General features: G+C 48.7%; 1 protein-coding gene across 6 annotated transcripts; it reads right to left on the bottom strand.

The window, feature by feature from the left end:
• Nucleotides 1-328: 328 nt before the first annotated feature.
• On the bottom strand, nt 329-19839 carry LOC108046311 (ankyrin repeat and KH domain-containing protein mask). 6 transcript variants are annotated; one of them, XM_017125928.2, is made up of 19 exons: nt 19722-19839; nt 17501-18743; nt 15046-15084; nt 14494-14629; nt 14182-14425; nt 13940-14111; nt 13301-13600; nt 10834-12754; nt 10681-10745; nt 10393-10620; nt 9084-10311; nt 8931-9016; nt 8561-8836; nt 7896-8495; nt 7545-7830; nt 6508-7436; nt 2425-6402; nt 2199-2360; nt 329-2073 (listed from the first exon to the last, which is right to left on the bottom strand). In XM_017125928.2, the coding sequence occupies exons 2-19, from the start codon at nt 18677-18679 to the stop codon at nt 2035-2037; spliced, it is 11868 nt and encodes a 3955-aa protein (XP_016981417.2). In that variant the 5' UTR covers nt 18680-18743; nt 19722-19839; the 3' UTR covers nt 329-2034. The 6 variants fall into 6 exon arrangements, with proteins under 6 accessions (XP_016981417.2, XP_016981413.2, XP_016981415.2 ...); XM_017125924.2 differs by having other exon boundaries at nt 2425-7436; XM_017125926.2 differs by having other exon boundaries at nt 2425-7436; nt 13940-14108.
• Between the last annotated feature and the right edge of the window lie 350 nt (nt 19840-20189).

Raw genomic sequence — 20189 nt, 5'->3', positions numbered from 1 at the left:
GAAAAAAATTCTACATTTATTCAGTATGCTTTTTGTTTTTTCTTTTCATCGTTTTGTTTACTGTTTCTCAATCAAGGATGCATCATCTTATAACGGCTGTATGTCCTCAGCTACTATTCGGTTGTATATTTTTTGTTTGTCAACAAAAACGTTTGTTTTTCGAATAAAGGTCCTGTCGGGCATATATGTAGGCGTGTGTATGTGTATGTGGTATATATATTTCTCGTAATTTGTTGTATCAAATAACTTAAACGAACAACTCCACATTTTCATTACATTATTTGCTTGCAGCTAAAACATTGAAAAATAGAAAAAAAGTAGTTTCATGCTCACTTATATTATCTTTTATTTCGTATTTTCATATCCATCATTATCATCGATAAAGTATATCTTTTAATCGGGTTTTCGTGTAGTGTAATTATGCGTGAATTGCTTATTTAACCGTTCTCTAAGCATTATATCTCAAGCATCGTTTATTCCTCTAGAATTTTACAAAGCAATCGCCTGACGACCCACACCTTTGACCTCTTTCCCGTTTCCGGATCTCACTCGCATATTGGTAGTGCGATCCTAGATCAGGCAAGAAGGGGTTAGTCAAGTGTTTTTACATATCTTTGTTTAGTTTACTTTTGCTTTCTTTGAAATAAAAATTTGTGTATCTCATATATGCTATTCGCTACTATATAGGTAGGTATATATTTTATGTACGTCTATGAGCAGTGTCGGAAAAGCATCAAAGATGGCAAGCAAGCGCCGCTTCGTCGTCTCATCATCTTTATCATATATCGTTTATTTCTCGTAAATGGAATATTAAAACGTTTCTCGACCGTTGATTTCTTGTTGTTTTTACTTAGTTATTTAAGCAATTTCAATTTCTACTAGCTACAATTTTCGGGGGACCGTTAAAGGGGTTTCACAGACCAAAGAACACCAAACTATGTAGCTGCTCCCCTTTGGTTGTTTCGTTCGTGTTTGTTTGGTATCTTTCCCAGGCATATCTTTAAGTATGGGAGTAGTTAATGGTATGTATATGTTGTAAGTTGAATTAAGTAATTTCTTGTCGGTTGTAGTTCTTCATTTCGTACTCTTGGTTTTCGATTTATAGCGTAAGCATGCGTTTTCATAGCTTTGTTCTAGTTTCCGGTTTCGTTAGCTTCTTGTTGTGGGTGGATATTTGGGGGAAAAGGGGGTTTAGAGAAAAGTGCGCGCCTAGAATTTACAGTTTCGACATTCATTTGTTGCCTTTATTAATGTTATTAAATATATATATAGATGTATTTATGTATAAGTGTTGTATTAAAAGTTTGTGTGTGAACTTTAGCTGGCGCTAAACATTTCAATTTAATGTTTCATTCATAAGACTGACTTCTATCTTAAAATAAATGTATTTGTGTTTATGTATGTGTGTTTTTGTGTGCGGGGGAGATGTTAGTGCATGTGTGTGTGTATATGAAAGTTAATTTTCGTTTCGTTTTCCCTCTCGCTCATCACACAAAACAATAAGCTACCACTAACTTCATGCTTCTTCAAAAAATATCAATACATTTAAAAATAAATAATATATATTGCGCCCAGTTGCCTGAGCGCCAGTTTCGAACATTTTTTTCTTCTTTCCTTTCGCTTTTATCATTTTGCATTCCGTTTGCTTTTTAGATTTCTTTCTGGGTTAAAATTTCAAGTCAACCTGCGAATTTAAATAGTCACCCAAATTCAACAGATTTTAAATCGATAAACTAAAGAACAAAGCCATGTTGCTATTTTCACATGAGTTCTTTTTGCTTTTAGTTGGTTTCACGATGGTTGGCAGGTAGTTAGAAGATTAAGTAGTGGGGGGAAGAAGCCGAGAATCCGAATAGAAAACGTAGAAATTCAATAAATATTATTTCGCTTTGCATATTTAAATCAGTGAGATGTTGCTGTTGCTTTTGCTGCTGGTTCCTGGTAATTTGGAAGAATGCTCATCCATAACTGCTCGATTCAGTTGCTTGAACGACAGGTATCAAAAAGATCTTCCCGCTGAGTGTCGCTGGGACATCAGTTGGACCAGTTGGTGGTGTAGTTTGTCCAAGGCATCTGTCGAAAAATAGAAAGCTAGCGTTAACGTTGTTTACATTGAAATAGGATTGATGTTAAATTAAAGTTAGCGAAGTCTAAGTGAAGCATTTAAGTATTACATTATTTAAAAATTCAATACTTACGTGCTTATCATGGTGATCCCACACCTCCATCTTGTCCGGCATGTGTGCGGCGATGTCAGCCGCTCCAGGGGCGCCCACAAAATGCTGATAGCCGTAAGAGGGCATCAAGTTGACGTGCTGCTGCTGCTGTTGCGCCTGCATGTTGTGGTAGTCCATTGGCATCTAAAATTCGCGAAAACACCATTAAGCATGATTTGGAAAATAAAACGATCGAGGGCAAACTCACATTCATTGGCTCATGCTGCTGCTGCTGCGGATAGGGTCCGTTGTTGTAGGGCCTATACTGCTGTTGCTGCGGCTGCTGCTGCTGCTTCAGCCAATTAAGCGACTGTTGCTGCTGCTGCGACTGCGGCGGAGGCGGTGGCTGCTGCAGACCTGGAGGCTGCGCCTTCGGCTCGTGCGCCCAAGGCGGTAGGACGCTGGCCAGGGCATCGTCCATGCTAAGCGCCGAGGCAGCCACGTTGAAGTTGTTAAATTTCCACGAAGCGGCGGCACGTTCTGTGCCAATTGGGCGAGGCATCTTGCGGATGTCGTCGTGATTGGGCGACATGGCAGATGGCGAGCCCAGGCCCGCCATTCCGCCAGCTCCGTTCTCCAGGTGCAGCATGTCGCGCCCCGTGTATGAGGGATACTCTAGAGCACCACCATACCAGCGTTGTGCGGCTGCTCCTCCCGGCTGCCTGGCTCCAGCTCCTGGGGGCTGTCTCCCTTGGTTGCCTCCGAACATGTTCGACTGGGCTCCACCCTGCGGCGGAGGCTGCGGTGGCTGCTTGTTACCCTGAGCAAAGAGCGAGGCGCGTGGATTCAGACGCAACAAGTTATTGCCATCCACAATGTACGGCGAGGATGAGGGATCCATGGCATAGTTAAGCTGCTGCTGCTGTTGTTGCTGCTGCTGGGAGGCTCCCACCTTGTCGTAGATCATTCGCTGCAAATTCTGTTGTTGCTGGCGATCGATCATGGCGGCGGCGGCGGCAGCAGCAGCCGCTTGAGCTGCCACTGAATTGCCACCGCTGGCTGGATTGGACCCAATCGCCCCGAACGTGGGTGGGACTCCGGCTTCTGGTGCAGAGATCGGCATAGGAACATGCCGCTGGATGGGAACTGTGGCGGTGGGCGGTTTGATAACGCCCGGTGAATGGGCAGGAGCCGACTCACCCAGTGACTGGATTCCATTCATAGAGGGTTGGCCTCCCGTGGGATTGCCCTCGTTTGAGGACATCATCGGTGATCTGGCTGGCGCGGCAGAAACTCCTCCACTGGTGATGATGTTTAAGGCCTGCTGCACGCTCTGCTGGCTCGATTGAGGTGGTTGCTGCTGCTGCTGTTGTTGTTGCTGGATCACATTTCCCACTGGTGGCGAGGTGGAGTGATTCGACGAGGCCTTGGAACTGCCCACGGGCGAGCTAAGGATATTCCGATTATATCCCGGTGCCTTGGACGCATCCGCCTGCGGCAGCCCATCGCCCACAGCTCCTGCTCCTCCTCCAATTCCGGGATCCCCCAACTTTCCCCACTGCGATTGCTGGTAGTCACTGAACAGGCAGTAGGCGCTTGACAACTTGGCGGCCAGCTGAGCACTGAAGCTATCGCTGCCACTGTTTGCTGCACCGGCGGCGATTAGGTCATTCACGTTTGTGTTGATCACCAGATTCTGCTGGGACGTCTGTGGTTGTTGTTGCTGGGGTGGCTGTTGTATCTGCTGCTGTTGCTGGGGTTGCTGTTGTGGCTGCGGTCCAGGTGCTGGCTGGGGTGGGTGTTGTTGCTGCTGCTGCTGTGGCTGTTGGGTTTGGGTGGGTGAGCCCACTCGCTTATTAGGCGGTGCAATAGGTGCAATGGGTTTAATATTGCTGTTAGCCGCGGCGGCAGCGGCTCCTGCTGCGGCGGCGGCATTTACGGCGGCCACATCCGCCACGTTGAAGGTGCCAATTGGTCCAGCCAATATGTTGCTGATGTTGTTGTTGCTGCTGCTGCTGCCGCTTCCAAGCTGGGCAACATTGCTACCAATAGTAGTTGCAGTTCCTCCCTGTCCAGCGACTGGCTTTCCTCTTCCAAATGGAGCCACCACGCCACTGCTGCGTCCGCCTGCAGAGGTAATCACAGCAGCGGATACTCCTCCCTCTGCCTTTTTGGGCGAGGACTGGGAAATGGCCGCCGCCTTCGCAAAGTTTTGTGCTCCGGTAGCCACTGTCGAGGATTTACCCAGAGAACTGGTACTTTTCTGTGCAGCTGGTAGGGATTTGGATGAGCCCTCCGTCTTGCTCTTGGCCACACCATTTGAAGAGCCACTTCCGGAGCTACGACCAGTCTGTTGCTGGCTGACGTAGCCACCGCCACCCCTGCCATTGCGTGAACTAGATCCACCCGATGACACCTTGGAGCTGCTGCTGCCGTTGGATTTGGCAGACGCAGATGAACGCCCACTTGTGGTCTTCATGGGCTGCAGCTGCTGCTGCTGCTTGTGCGCATTGCTGTAGGCAGCTCCCGCCGCTGTTGTGGAACTGGCAGACGAACTGGACGATGTAGAGGTGGTGGATGCAGCCGAAGAAAATGTGTACACATTGACACCGGCAGCGGTGCGATTATCCCAAGTACCCACGGCCATCGGAGCGTTTGACCCGCTATTGGACGATTGCTTAATGCTGCTGTTGATCCTGGGCAACATTTGCAAGATGTCCACATCGGGATCTTTGATGAGTGCCAATATAAGCATATGAGCCTGCTTGGTGGCATCCGTCAGACCTTTGATCGTGATGCAGCGCTCCGACTGGTTCTTGCCCTGCTTCTCCACCTCGATGTGGGCACCGGTAGTGGCACGAATGGCGTTTATGTTACTTCCGCCTCGTCCAATAACCCTGGAGATGGCATTTACCGGCACCTGCACCTTCTTGCAAGTCATCTCAGAAACTGAGGACGCCGATGAAGTTGCGCCTGTGGCAAGAGAGCTGGAACTGTTGCTCGAGCTGTTGGCCAGGTGATGGTGCGGGTGATGCGGATGGTGTTGCACGCTGGTGGCTGAACTGGTTGCTGTCACAGGCGCGGGAACTCCACTCACTCCCACCGCTGTTGTCTGCTGTGTGCTGCTCTTCCGCACCACTTCCTTCCAGCCATCGACTTCGCTGCGTTTGGCAGGATTCAGACTGGCACTGCTGGTGGCTTGTGACACTGGTTTGGACACTTCTTTGCGGGTGGTAGTATTGGCGCTACTGGCGTTGGTAGCAGTGCTGCTGCTAATATTGTTGGCGGATTCGCTGATCTGCAGTTTGCTGGAGCCACTGGGTTGCTGCTTCGCTGGCAGTGCAACCTCCTTGGGCGCAAGGTTCTCCTTCTCACGCTTGTTGTTGCTGCTACTACTGGTCGAGCTGTTCTTCTCTTCCTTCTTTTTGATAGATGGCTCCTCTTTCTTTACCTCCAGTTGTCGCTTGAGAGGAGCAGCCTGCTGTATGACAGGAGGCTGCCTAACAACTTCGACTGCCGGTTGCTTCTTCACAGAGATGCCCTTAAGGACTGTGCTCGAAGCGGATGAGATAACGGGAGGCGTAGTGGGAGCTGCAACCGGTTCCACCGTTACCGGCTTGTTTTTCGGCTGCTTCTTGCTCTTCTTTCCCTGATTGTTGTTTGACCCCGAGTTGGCTGCCGTTTCCGCAGCCTGAACGGATTGGCCACCACCTATGCGCGCTCCCTTAGTGTCGCCGCTGGAGCATGAACCCTGATCGATGCCCGAGTCGCCCTCTTCACGGGCTGCGGCCGGCGCCACCTCTTCGTCTTCGTCGTCCTTGTCGGAATCATCATCCTTGTCACTGGCATCATCGTCATCGCCCTGCATATCGTCTCCGCCAACTCCATTGCCCTGCTGCTGGCGGCGCTTCTCCTCCTTCTTCTCCATCTTCTTCTTCTTTTTGCGCTCACGACGCCGGGCGGCGGCTGCCTTGCGACTCTCCTCGCGTGTCCGCTCCAGGTCAAGCTCCTCCAGCAGGATCGAGGCGTTCTTGTTGGCCTTAACGGCCTGAGCCTCTTTTGCGCTACGCAGGATTTTCATGCAGTCATAACACTTGTCGATCAGATCTTTGTCACTGATCGTGCCAATGAAGCGGATCATCTCCTGGTCGGAGGGGAACTGCGACACATACTGCACCATCCACTTGACAATCTTAGTGTGACCCTTGCGGAAAGCAGCCATCAGACAGGATACGCGTCTATTATCCTGTGAGTCAATATCAGCATTGTGGTCGTAAAGAAGCTCCACCACACTGAGATGACCACCGTGGGCGGCCAACCAGAGTGGGGAGTTACCCTTCTTATTTTTTACCTCTACACTAGCATTACGGGACAGGAGCAGCTCCACAAACTTCTGGTGCCCCTTGTCAGCGGCGATGGTGAGAGCCGTGTCCCTGGACGTTGGCACCGGCGCAGCATTGACATCCGCCCCCTTGTCCAGCAGCACGCGACCCACCTCTATGTAACCACCCGAGGCGGCCTCCATAAGCGGCGTCAGACCCGTCTTAGCCCGATGCTCCACATTGGCCCGTCGGTCAAGCAAAAGACTTACGACCTCATGCCTGCCCTGGAAGCAGGCCAAAGTCAAGGCCGTGTTGCGATTCGTTTCGATCTGAGCATTTATGTCGGATCCCTGGTCCAGAAGCAGCTTCACTGCCGGCGTGTGGCCATTCATAGCGGCTAACATCAGCGGGGAGATTCCTAGCTTACTGCCCGTGCGCGAATTGATCTCCGCTCCGTGACTGAGCAGCAGCTTAATGATGTTGACATAGCCTCCGCTGGCCGCCAAGCTCAATGGCGTGTAGTCGGATACATTGCGGTGTTCTTTGTTGGCACCAACGCTGAGCAGAAGTTCCACCACCTCGTAGCGGCCGCCGGAGCAGGCCAGCGACAGGGGCGTGTCCTTGGTGCGCTCTGATTGAGCTTCGAGCTCAGCGCTGTGCTTGAGCAGAATGTCCACCACCTTGTCGTGGCCAGCGGTGGCGGCCAGGATAAGCGGCGTGAATCCCTTCTTGTCGCGGTGCTCGATGTTCGCCCCTCGATTGATGAGCAGCTCCACCAGCTCCTCGTGACCGCCGGCACAAGCCAATGTTAGGGCGGTATCGTGGTTCGACTCCGTCTCCGAATCAATCTCAATGGTCTTGTCCACACTAACGGTGGTCGCAACGGCCAATTGGTTCTGGAGTTGGGCCTGTTGCTGGGCAGTTGCGACCTGGGGCTGTTGATGCTGGTTGGTATTCACTGTGGATGGAATGGTGTAAAAATGATTAAATGTGTAATGTTAAAGATTTAATGGCTAAATGAACATTACAAATGTAAACGGTAAAATGGTTTGCAAGGAAAACTCACCTTGGCTGCCGGCTGGTGTCTGGCGCATCACGCAGCGGCGATCCTTGCGCGACTGCTTGTCGATGGCCTTCTTGGCAATGCCACCGGGCATTGACTTGGTGGCGCTAACACCGCTGCTGGGGGTGGGAGTAGGCGTGCCCATCGGCCAAATGGATAGCTCGTTCGGCGGCTGGCCCGGCTGTTGCTGCAATTGTTGTTGCTGGGAAGGCTGCAGGGCGAATTGCGTGTACTGTCCAACTGCTGGCTGCGGCACTACCACAGAAGCAGGATGCGTCTGCGTGGCCACCTGGAGGATAAATTAAAGATTTCACATAAGTCTCTAGCTGCTCCTTTTGACTCGTGCCGATTTACCTGGTGCTGGACACAAGTGGGCGCCTGCATATGCGGCGGAGGGTGAAGGAGCAACTGTTCCTGCAGGTTAAAGTGCTTTTGCTTGAGCGGCAAAGCTTGGACACCCACGACAGGAGCTCCTGGCACCTGACCAGTGCGCTGGAGCAACAACTCTTGGGCCACCTGCTCTAGTTCACTCTGGGTGGGCGGACGCTGACCGCCAGTTCGATGCTGGAAGAGATGGGCCTGCTCAGCGTGCAACTGCTGCTGCTGCTGTTCGGAGAGTGGCTCTGCAAATGCCTGTTGTTGCGCCTGATGCTGGGTCATGTTCGGAGGCAACTGAAAGAGCAACTGCACCGGCGGAGCATTCTTGTCGCCGCTCTCGACGTTGTAAACAAAGTTGGTGGCAGGCTGCTGCTGATGTTGGTGCTGGGCTGCCAACGCCTTGATGGTGCGCGCGTTAGAGTAATGCTGGAGCTGCTGCTTTAGGTCTGGATCCGATTCTAACGCGAGCTGCTGGTGCTGATGAAATTCGGCGGCAATGGGCAATGCTTGATGGTGAAGCTGCTGCTGCTGATCGTCCGTAAAGGGCAGCAAAGAAAGCGGTGCCTGTTGGTGTTGCTGAAATAAAAATGATATTGATATTAAAATTCCATATGCACGAACTGGGAGAAAAGATTGCTAACCTGCTGGTGCATTTCCTCAGCCTCCATTAGTCGCTGGTCGAGAGGGATGTTTTGCTGCATGGGATAGTCCAGGAGAACAAGATTCGCCTGTCGCTGGGCATCCTGTGGAACATCGCCTGGGTTAATCAGACCCGGCGACCTTACCACGCCCACCAACTGCTCCTGTCCAGTCCACTTGGCCGATGACTGCGCCCAGTTGCCTGCGAACCTGCCCTTACACATCTGGTTCAGGCTAAACTCGGCCAGCTCTGGGTAGTTCAGGCTACTTGCCAATTCCTTTAAAACAAAGTGAAAAGTTTGGTTATTTTAAATATTTTCATAGACTGGAGATCAATTAATATTAATATTCTTTTAGTTGAAGGTATCTTGCCTGAAATATGTCCTCCATTTCGCCATCATTGGCAAAATGCTCCAAGCCGGAATAAAGTTCACTCGCGCTGGCGCCACCATCGTCTTCTGCAAAGATGAAGAGACAATTCAATTAATAAACAAATTACTAGCAATTCATTATCTGTAAGCTTACCGCATTGTTGATCTCCCTCTTGGTGATGGAGCTGCAGCTTCTGGTGGACCGCAGCTGCTTTGGCGTGTGCAGCTGCCGCGGTGGCAGCAGCTAGCTGTTGTTGGAGCACGCTGTTCAGCGCCGCGTTGCTGCTGGCTGCCGCCTTGAGATTGCTAATCTGGGGCAGGACGTGAACCAGCTCAGAGTTAGTGAGTTCGGGCGGGAAGTCGCACAGCGTCTGCGAGGTGAGTATAAGGTTCTCCAGCCGAGTAGTCATTTTTCGGTGCTTCATGGGCAGCGAACTGGCGCCACTCTTGTTGTTATTATTGTTGCCGGCACCTTGATCACTGTCGGGCTCGTCTAAGAAGAACTCGTCATCGTCCCCGTCGTCCTCCTCATCCTCGCCGTCGCCACCACCTTCGTCCTCATCGATGTAGTCTACCTCACCATCGTTGTCCACCTCAGCATCATCATCCTCGTAGTTGAGTTTATCGATATCTCCGCTGTTTGTATCCTCTTCGTCATCATCTTCCTCGTCCTCATCAACCTCCACTTCCTCCACAATGCTAGCATCGGCACCCAACTCAATAGGCTCGGGTGGCAATGTATTTTCCTCGCCATCTGCCCCAGCAACGCCCTCGGCGTCATCATCGCAATCGCTTTCAAGCTCCGAGCTGATTTCGTCCTGATCCTTATTTGCTGCAGCCACAGCAGCAGCTGCTGCCGCCGCCGAACAAAGCGTGGCCAGATTCTTCATCTCGGCTCGAGGTTCCGATCCAAGACGATCTGCTTCAGTTGGCGAAGACATAGTGGTCTCCTCCATCTCCGGCGGAGTCTCAGTTGGCGATTTGGGCTGATCGCCGAAGAAATTGTGCACTCCCACCATATGCCAGCCGTCCTTAAAGAAGTTCAACTGGGGTGTGTTAAGGGCAAGGTCTTTTCTGCCCCTCGACCCGTTCACCGCTGTCTCCAGCATTCCACGAAAATCGTCCATGGCCGTCTTGCGCTGCAGGGCCACATCCAAGGACTGCTGCTGCTGCAGGGCTACATCCAAGGACTGTTGCTGCTGCTGGTCGACATAGTTGCCACTGCCAGTGGGGGAGGCGAGAGGAGAGGCCGGGGAATTAGAGTAAGCCACGTTCGCGGATGAAACCGCTGCTGCGGCTGCAGCCGCTGCATTGTCCAGTGCTACTCGCTGGTGGTGCAGTTGCAAATGCTGCTGAAGTTGCAGATGCGTCTGCTGCATATGCTGCGAAAATAATAATATAATATAATAATAATAATATTTGATTTAAGCGCAATATCCTAATGAAATTGATGTTACACTTACCAGGTTATTATAAATGGACACCATTGGGTTTTGCTGCAGGTTTGGCAACACCTGCTGGGCATGCTGGGCTGCTGCTGCTGCCGCCGCCGCCGCTGCTGCTGCAGCTGCTGCTGCTGCGGCTGCCTGTTTGCGGTTGCTCTTGTTGGTGGCCTTAACCTTGGGCCTGTCGCTGATGGCTGTGCTCTGGAGAACTTCCGAAGAGTGTATAATGGCTCCGCCAGAGTTTCGCTGTAAGTATCGATTAAAAACTTATAGATTATATTCTTCTAATGGGAATAAATGACTTACCGCTGGGATTTGGGCGCAGGTACTGTTGTCCTGTGCTGTCGGTACGGACTGATTGTTTTCGGCTCCTATTGCATGTAATAAATTGAAATATAAATTAGGTAGATATACAAATTTCCCCGAAATTTGGACTAGCATTCAAGGCCAAAAACTTACCTTTCAGGGCTAGCTCGTTAAGTTCACCACTACTGCACTTCGGCGGCAGTTCGCCCTTTTTCAGCTCCGGCATGAAACCGCGTCGTCGCTGCAGCCGTGGATCCTCTCCAACGCAGGCGAACTGCGTGGCCTTTCCATCCTCTCCCAATGGCTGCGTACGGACCTGCTCACCATGCTGCTGCTGATCCAGTGGACAGTCGATAAACTCCACCAATTCACCGGTTTTCTGAGCGCGATTCCGGTTCGGAAGCAAGCCCTTCAGCGTGCTCTGACTTTGCTGTTGGATTACAGGCTGCTGACAAACGGTGTGGAAGAGAACCGGAGGCGCTGGCGGCGCCTTTTGCGGCGGCTGGAGTGAGTTAATGTGCTCCATGTCCAGGTCGAAGTGCTTGCACGGGACCAACTGATGCTGACCGGCTGCAGGTGGCTGCTGCTGCTGTTGTTGCTGCTGTTCGAAGCCAGGCTGCAGGTGAAACAGTCGAGACTTGGCAATGAGGCCTTCCTGCTGCTGAGCACCGAGAGTGGTCAGGTCGATTCCTCCGACTTCTCCATACTCCTCCATACCAGCTTCACTGCCTGTGGTGCTGGCTCCTGCTCCCGCGCCCATGCCCGCTGTCGCCGTGAGTTGCAGCTCGCCGGCGTCTAAGAAATCGCCAGTGCCTAGTGCCACAATGTTGGAGGATCCGTTGCCGGCACTACTGAACTGCTGCTGGTGGAAATGCTGTTGGTTTGATGCGCGTGCCGCCTCCGACAACTCGTGCAATCCAGGGGGAGCGTTAAGCTGATGCTGGAGCTGCTGATGGATGATCTTATGGGTCTGCAGACGCATCTGATGCTGCCCAGCTGGGGCTGCGGTGGCTGCCGCTGCCTGGTTCGCGTTCGCAGCTGCTGCCATCTCTGTGGGCGAAATGTTCGGGTAGCGGAACAGCAGCTCGACCACACGAGTGTGTCCACCCTTGGAAGCCTCGATCAGCATGGTGCTGTTGTCCTTCAGTTTGTGGAACGGGTCGGCGTTGTTCTTCAGCAGGAGCTCCACAACGGACTGGTGGCCCCCGGCACAGGCTAGCGACAGGGCAGTGTGGTCATTACTAGTGGTCTGTTTATTGACATTGGCGCCCTTCTGGATGAGGAACTTGACGGTGCACAGGTGTCCGGCTCGGCAGGCCTTCATCAGCGGCGTTCGTCCGCCCTCGGACTCGTGCTCCAGCTCGGCTCCATAGGATAGAAGCACGCCGGCGGCATCCGTGTGACCGTTCTCGCAGGCATGAGTCAAAGCAGTATCGCCCGTCTGCGTCTCCGCATGGACATTGGCCTTGTTCTTCAACAGAAAGCGCACCAGATCGGTGTGTCCCTCTTGCGAGGCCTCCATGAGCGGCGTGGAGGCGCCAAGCTCAAGGTTGGCTCCCTCTTTGATAAGAAAGGCGGCCACCTCGCTGAAGCCTCCACAGCAGGCCAACGTAAGGGCCGTCTCCTGGGTTTCCTCGGTCGTGGCATTGATGTTTGCACCCTTGCTGAGCAACAGGGCCACCATCTCTTCGTGACCCTCACGAGCGGCCTCCATGAGCGGTGTGTAGCCTTCGTCATTCACCTCCTCAATGTTGGCACCCCGCTCGATCAGCAGAGTAGCCAGTTCCACATGGCCTCCGCAGGCGGCCAACGTAAGAGGTGACTCGAACGAGTCCGTGGGCATGTTTACTTGGGCACCGGAGTCCAGAAGCAGGCGTGCCACCTCCACATGGCCGTCCATCGAAGCCTCCATCAGGGCTGTATGCATTTCGTCGGTTTTATGCTCCTGATCGGCTCCGGCTTGAAGCAGAAATCGGACCATGTCCAAGTGACCCTTGTAGCAGGCCAGTGTGAGGGCGCTCTCCTTGAACTCATTTGAGTGGGTGTTGATGCCGGCTCCATGCTCGAGCAGAACCTAAAATGTGACAAGGATAACCGATTAGCAATTAACAAGGCAATTATAAAGAAACATTTCTGCAGAATACATCAGATAAGATCAAACTAAATCACAGAGTTGGCATCATGCCCAGACCAATCATTAACTCGATTCAGGTCACAGGAGATACCACCACTCTCAAATCTCGGATTATAATCATTTGTGCGGTGTACAGCAAGCGCTCGAAAGGCTCAAAATATAATTAAACACTTTTTTTCTAAGAAACCATATGGTGAGTTGCCGTTTCAAAGGGTATTTTTAACTTACTATTAAAACTAACATTTATTATAATTACTATTCGTTTCTTTAAATCTTCAAAAGATCATTTTATTGTTATATATTTTTTGACTTTATACTTTAATAGTTATTTGTTGAAGGTTTAAAACGGGTTTTGGATTACTAAAAAAAACTCTTGCGAAGTGTATTCTTAGTACGAGTACTGCGTCATGTCACGGGGACATTATTGTCATGATTTGCTCTTTTTTTCTGCACTTTCGAGGTCTTAGTTTTATTATTTTCACTTACCTTTGCTACTTCCACATGGCCGGCGGAGGCGGCCTCCATCAGGGGCGTGTGTCCGTTCTCGTTCTGCTCCTCGACGTTGGCTCCGTGCTTGAGAAGCACCTTGACCACATCCACCTGGCCACCGGCGCAGGCAAACATGAGCGGGGTGTTACCGGTGGCGCAGTGGGCGTTCACATCGGCGTTGTGGCTGAGCAGCAGATTGACAATGTCCAGGTGACCGGCGGAGGCGGCCTCCATCAGCGGCGTCGAGTCCTTTTGACCCTTGTCCTCCACCTGGGCGGCAGACATGGCCAGCAGAACCTGTGGCAAATAAACGGATAGTTGCATGATAAATCTTCACGTCTAAATTTGTATTTTCTTCTCGCGACTCCTGCAGATTTTGTTTGTCTGCCGATTTGAACTCCAGGTATTTATCGATAGATAAAATTGATATTGCAAAGGTGCATGGGTGGCGTTGCCACATCAAGTCAACATTGCAAGATTTATGTCGCGAAAATAAAGTAAATTACATTTTCTTTCCGCCGAGCAAACGCAAATCCCGTGTTCATTTTTTAACCATCTTTAGGAATTAAACTTGCTGAAGATGTGAAATCAATCGTAGAACCTACTATAATTTACTATACAAAGCAATAACCATACCTGAGCGAGCTCGAAGTATCCCGCGGAGCAGGCCATCGAGAGAAGGGATTCGCCATCGTCCGTGGAGGCGGCCGCATCGTTGAGGTTGACGTTTCCCTTGCAGAGTAGCCGCTTCACCGTATTGACATCGTTGTCTGTGCAGGCGGCGACAAGGGATCGGGAGAAACCACTGCTGTAGCAAAAGGAGATACCATTTCGGATTATTATAGGGGACAACCATAGAACAGAAGGGTGGAGCTTACTTCTTGTCTCGGGGACTGTTGGCACAGCGCATCTTGGTGAGCGCCTGCTTCGTCTCGTCGATGGCGTGGGTGGCGTGGCGCAGGACGGGAGCCTTCTCATTGGCCGCGGCCTGGAGCAGGGCGGTGAGGTTACTAGGACGCTTGTTGTTGGCGTCCAGCAGGAAGGAACTCACTTCGGGCGCATCCTCTTCCTCGTCCTCATCGTCGATCTCCTCGTCGTCGGCATCATTGTCCTGCATCACATCTTATAGGAAAATGGATAGTCAATTGATTAGTAATCTGTATTACGTTGTTAAATGGCTCATTACTCACCTATCTCCTCCTCATCCTCTTCGTCATCGCCTTCAGACTCATCAGAATCCTCCGACTCCTCCTCCGTTTCGTCCTCATCCTCGCGCACCTCGCCCTCATGCGGGCAGCTATCCGGATCCGATTCGGGAATATCGTCCTGTAAGAGAAAATTATTCATTTCTATTTGTTAGCTTCTGGCACTTGTCAAATCAAACTTTTTTCTACTAACAAACTAAAATCTTTTACTGGGGTGAGTAGTAAGAAGTTGCCTACAAATATAATTATTAAGCTGGAAGTTACAAATTAGAGAAGCTATATAACAGTTGATCAGTAGAGCACATTCTTGTTGTCTAAGGCCAGCAACAAAGTGGTGTGGTTTTATTTGTGCGAGGAGGAAGCGCAGTAGTTGGGTTAATAACCGATCAATAGTTTGGCGAAAATTAATAGTTTAGTAGAACTGGTGGACTTGAAGCTTTAAATACTTTCGTTTGCCTTCGGTTAATGTTCGTTTTTGTTGTTTTTGTTTTTGGAGCGGTTTGGGTAGCGGGTATATAACGCGAAACTGAAACTTACCAGGAGATCTGGCCTTAAACACAAGAATGCCAATAGGATCTACAAATAAAGAGAAACGAAAGAAACGTGTACATAAATAATAAAAATTAACGCAAGCAGAGAGAGTTGAAATTGGAGTTTGTAGGGGAAAGTTCAACTACATGGTGGGTCTACGGCCGATTTACATGGACGAAGGACTGCAAGAGAAAATCCACGCTGGATCGGAGACTTCTTATCATCGTTTTGGTCAAGTTTTGTAAAAGCGTGCAAATAGATGGCCGGTCGACCATCTCTGCCTTGTTCTTATATGCTTGTCAGACGCCTTCAAATTCGTTTATAACCAAAAATTTAAAAGAGTCTATTTTCTTTTTGGGGAAGTTTAACATTGAGGAGTTTGAAATGTGACAGCAACTGCATGGCGAACCATAAAAAATTTTAAATAAATCAACAAAATAAGTAACGTTTGGACGGCGTTGCCAATGTGCCAAAAAAGTGGTGGCAGGTTGGCCAAAAATGTAATTATCGATAACAGAAGGAAGGGAGAAAAGAGGACAGCAAAAACCAGCAATAACAAAAATGGTATTAATTCGATATTTTTTGAATTCCAAGTTATTAAAAACTTATTAACTTAAATAAATATTTTTTACTGTAAAACATTGTTTAGCATTATTTTATCCCGTAAACCAAATAGTTTTCCCTGCCTTGAGCATTTAAAGAACCGCATGACTCAGAGAGTGCAGTTTGTACATCGATTTAAATACTGCACGCACACACCTCAACATAGTCTGCATGTGTGCGTGTTGGTGTGTGTGTGTGTTTACGCCCACGCCTTAAATTATTGAACCAAAAAAGAAAATGCCGAAAAATTTGTCGAAATACATTTTCAACACGAGGCCAAGTGCTGTCTGCTTAACCTTTGATGAATGAACAGAAACAAAAAATAAAAGAACATAACCAAGCGGAGAAACAAAAACGGCGGCGGTAAGAAAAGCGAAGAGAAGAGAACCTACAACTAAAATTCATCATGAACGAGTTCAACAGCAGCCGATGGTTTGTTCTCGTTGCTGTGTATTGGTATGGGTGTGCGCTGGTAAATTTGTGAAAAATATAATCAACCGTAAAATGTTTGCACGCTACTGCAAAATATAATCAGCAATTGTCTTCCTTGACCAAAAAAAAAATCGACAAAGTTCATTACACTCAAAGTGCGTTATTATTATTATGGCTCTTATTTATTATTATTTTTGAAGTGTTTTACTGCTGCAACAACAAAATCAGCAGCTAGAAAGAAGCAGCAGAGGCAGCGGCGTTGCCAGATCGCCATCTGACATCTTTGTCACGCTGCCCAAAAGAGAATTCGCGAAAGCAGCCGAAAAAAATATGTACATGTGCAAGCAACGAAGAAATTAAACTGCTGATTTGCGTGGGAGAGGCGGGGTCAATTACAACCGCTATCCATGCATTGACCTTTGATTGATTAGCTACAGCATAAAAAAGCTTTTACGTTTTTCGCAGTTCACATTTAGCATTTCGCATTCGTGCATGTCGTAGTGTGCTAGACAAAGAAATAGGTATTTATGCACACAATCAAACCAGCAAGCGTTCGAACAGCTGATAAATCATACACCCACACTACCAGGAGTGAAGGGCTTGGACACACACACACACAGGGAAGGGATAAGGGAAAGAGAAATGAGACAATTTTTTGCAACAACAAATGCGTCTATAGCACAAAAATGTGCGAACAATTCGATTCTAGGTATTTCCCCACGTAGGTATAAAATTACCAGCAGAGATAATGGAAATCTGTGAGGCGGCAAGCATGGATTTACTAGGAAATATAAACACTTGCACAGCTACGGTAACAAAACGTTGGATATTTTGGTAGGGGGTGCAAGCCAAAGATAAAACAACGCTTTTGATCACCCGACTTATCTTAAATGTTTGCCCTTTCAATCTGACTCTGATTCGTTTGGAAAAAGGTTAAATCTAGAAACTTAGTTTTCAATTTAACTTGAATATTTTACATTTAATACGTCGTCTAGAAAGAATAACATAAAAAACACATTCACTAAAATGTATTCGGCCAACAAATTACAAAAATTTTTAAATGGCTTTTACCGAAAAGTAAAATAAATACTTGTCTTTTACACTTTCTTTAGAAACCTTATTTAGTCGAGTTCCTGCTATAACGAAGTCGAGCTATAAATCAAATAACCAAAGAAACGTTCTTATCTACAACCAATAAAACTAATTTTACTTCAATGGACGAAAGGTTTTAAAATGTTACATAGAGCTCTTTAAAGTGTGAAGAACATGCAGGATAAAATTTGAACTAATTCTTTAAGAGAAACGGAACATATCATTTAGGATTATACACAGAATTTGATGGGACTGCAAATCGGATATATTTTGTATGGGAGAGAGCATTACGTATAGGCTTAAAATCAGGAGGTCAGGCATCGGGACCACTCACCTCTGAGACAGACTCCTCCTCCGATTCGGACAGGTCTGTGGTGACTGGCTGGGGGTAGGGCTCGGTGTCGGTGTCCGTGTCCGGCGTGATAATGTTCTGCAGCGCCGAGATGGCATTCACGAGGCCCGCCGACGAGGATAGCGAGGAGGCGGTTGATGACATAGACGAGGTGGTGGACCGATTGGTGGCGGAGGCCGAAGCAGCGGCAGCCGCGTCCTTCAGCTTCTGCTTAAGCACGGCGGCGGCATTGGCCACATCCACGGCGGGGTTGAGGGCCATTCTTGGCCCTGATGATCCTCCTGCTCCTGATCCACCGGTAGCAGCGCCAGCGTTGCTATCGGCGGCAGCGGCTGCGGCGCCCATCAGCAGAGTGGTTGCGGCGAATTTCAAATGCGCCGAATCCTTGCTGGCCAAGTTGGGGCTATTCCCGGCAACGGGCTGTTGCTGCTGCTGCAAGGCAACCTGTCGCTTCAGGGCAGCCACTGCTGCTCGGGTCTTCTTCGAGGACGAGGAGCTGGAGGAGCTACTACTGGGGGCAGGAGCAGTTGCTGTTGCAGGAGCGTTTGCAGGCAGTGCTGGGCTAGGCGCCGAGGCCACAGCGGCACGGAACTTTGCGGCACTTCCTGCTCCGGTGTTAGTTACCGAAGCGGGATTGGCTATGACCGTGGTACCGATACCGCTACCGCTGCCATTTCCACCACTGTTGTTATTCGTTGTTGTTGCTGTGCTGCTGTTGCTGGTGGCCGTGGGAGGTGTAGGCGTGGCCGAGGTCTGACTGCTACTGGTTCCAGACATCTTGGCAGTGTTATTGGTGTTATTGTTAACTTTCAATCGGCTGGCTGGGGAGGCGGCAGCTTTATTAATGGGTGTAGTGGTTAATGCGCCTGATGATGACTCCGTCGTCGTCAGTGGCTCATTCTTGGCCGACAGGATCTTCCGTCCGCTGGTTTTTAGACTATTACTAGCCAGTAGAGCGGCGGCTATCGAATGTCTTGCGGCGGCAATACGAGGTAAATTATGATTAAACTGTCTGTTGGGCTTTTGATTGGAGTTATTATTGGAGCCTGCGTTAGTCTTGCTGGTTGCTTTCGGTTGGTTGGTTGTGGTTTGTTGGTTAAAATACGCCGTAGAGCGCACATTCAAGTCATCGCATTCATGGGTTTTCGCATCATTATTCATTTTACTCTCTCGCTGGAGGTTATGTTATTGGTTTTCTTCTTGATTTATTTTCAATTCGCGCGTCCTTTCGGGGAGAGAGTATTAAAATTATAGATTTTTTGGTTTTTTCTTTTTTTTGAGTGGGTAAACAAAAATTACTCCCAAGGAAATCTCACTTCAAGTGAATTTTAAAATATTGTTGATGTGTTTTTCAAAGAGGGGGTAGGTTGGGTGGTATCACAAAAACACATCAACAAAAGAGGTTCTTCGGTTATATTGATTTTTGGATATTGTTAGAAATTGGCTTATATATATATAAGCGGTGGGCAAAGAAACTACCACACATACACACACAGGCACCTCGCACACACACGCACACTCACTGGCCGCGGGGTGGCAACGCCACGCATTCTTTCACTTTGCCTTTGCACACTCGTTCGTTCGCATTTAATTCTCCCATTCCATTTTCCCTGTCCACTGATTCACATTTTTACACCGAAAATTGTTCAGGTGCGAAACAAAAAACACTCTTAATCACTTAATTTCTCTTCGTTTTATTTCGCTAATTTCTTGTATTTGCGGACACACAAGACAATCGATGCGCAATTAGGACTTGGGCAACGTGCTTTAGTATTTATATAATCAGAGAGCAGAGACGCCGCCAAAACGGCCAATCGAAGGCCGCACTTTGTGCGTTTAAAAACTCTTGCGCATATGCAATTGCAATACTTTATTTATAAAACCTTTCGCAGCAGTTTCGACTTCGCCCGAACGGACGAAGAAAAAATCACTTTTCGACTTTGGCGTATGCGTTTTCGCTTGGTCGATAGCCTCATCTCGCTTGCTCACACGCGATGCTCCGACGCGACCAGTCGTGCCGCTGCCGCCATCTCGCTCGCACGCGCAGACGAAGGCAAAAAATAGCAGAGCGACAAGGGAAAATTTTTTTGCCACTATTCCGATGGCTATTTTCACCAATTAACTGGCGTTTTTATATCGGAAAACTATCACATTGTGTGCCCCACACGGTCGTTAACAGTTTGGAGATATTTGCGCGTATTACCGTTTAAAATTTATAGCAAATTAATCAATTTTTCAGCAGTGTTAAATTCTCTGTCTATTCAGAGTTTCGGATCGCCATATTATTCCCGGATATTGAATTGAACTGGAAAGTGGAACTAGTTCCCAGCCGGTGCTGCCACCTGGCGATGCCATTCCCGTTGCAATCGTATATCGATAACGGGTGATAACAGCGAATTTCGTTTGGTATGATTGCATTATCAGCATTGCGGGATTAATTAGTACATAACTAATGCTTACAAAATAATATTAATTTTGTAAATATACATGCTAATAACGTAAACATTTTAAAATTTATTTGGTTAACCTTCTTTTGGAGTCAATGAAAAAAATATTTTTATTTGAAACAAATTCACTATTACACTGTATGTATATTCAATGACAACTTCCTAAAGTTATTATTAATTATTTAATTAGACAAACAAAAATATATATTATTTTTTTGGAAGCA

The sequence above is a fragment of the Drosophila rhopaloa genome, unplaced genomic scaffold, assembly GCF_018152115.1.
Source record: "Drosophila rhopaloa isolate 14029-0021.01 unplaced genomic scaffold, ASM1815211v1 contig_178, whole genome shotgun sequence".
NCBI classification, from domain to species: Eukaryota; Metazoa; Arthropoda; class Insecta; order Diptera; family Drosophilidae; genus Drosophila; species Drosophila rhopaloa.
This window is presented reverse-complemented; position numbering and strand designations above follow the sequence as displayed.

Coding starts and splice junctions, on each gene's coding strand:
- LOC108046311 (XM_017125924.2), bottom strand. CDS start 18,679: ATGAATAATGATGCGAAAACCCATGAATGCGATGACTTGAATGTGCGC. Junction 13,601..13,939: donor GATACTTCGAGCTCGCTCAG/GTATGGTTATTG, acceptor TATTTGCCACAG/GTTCTGCTGGCCATGTCTGC. Junction 2,074..2,198: donor GGGATCACCATGATAAGCAC/GTAAGTATTGAA, acceptor ATTTTTCGACAG/ATGCCTTGGACAAACTACAC.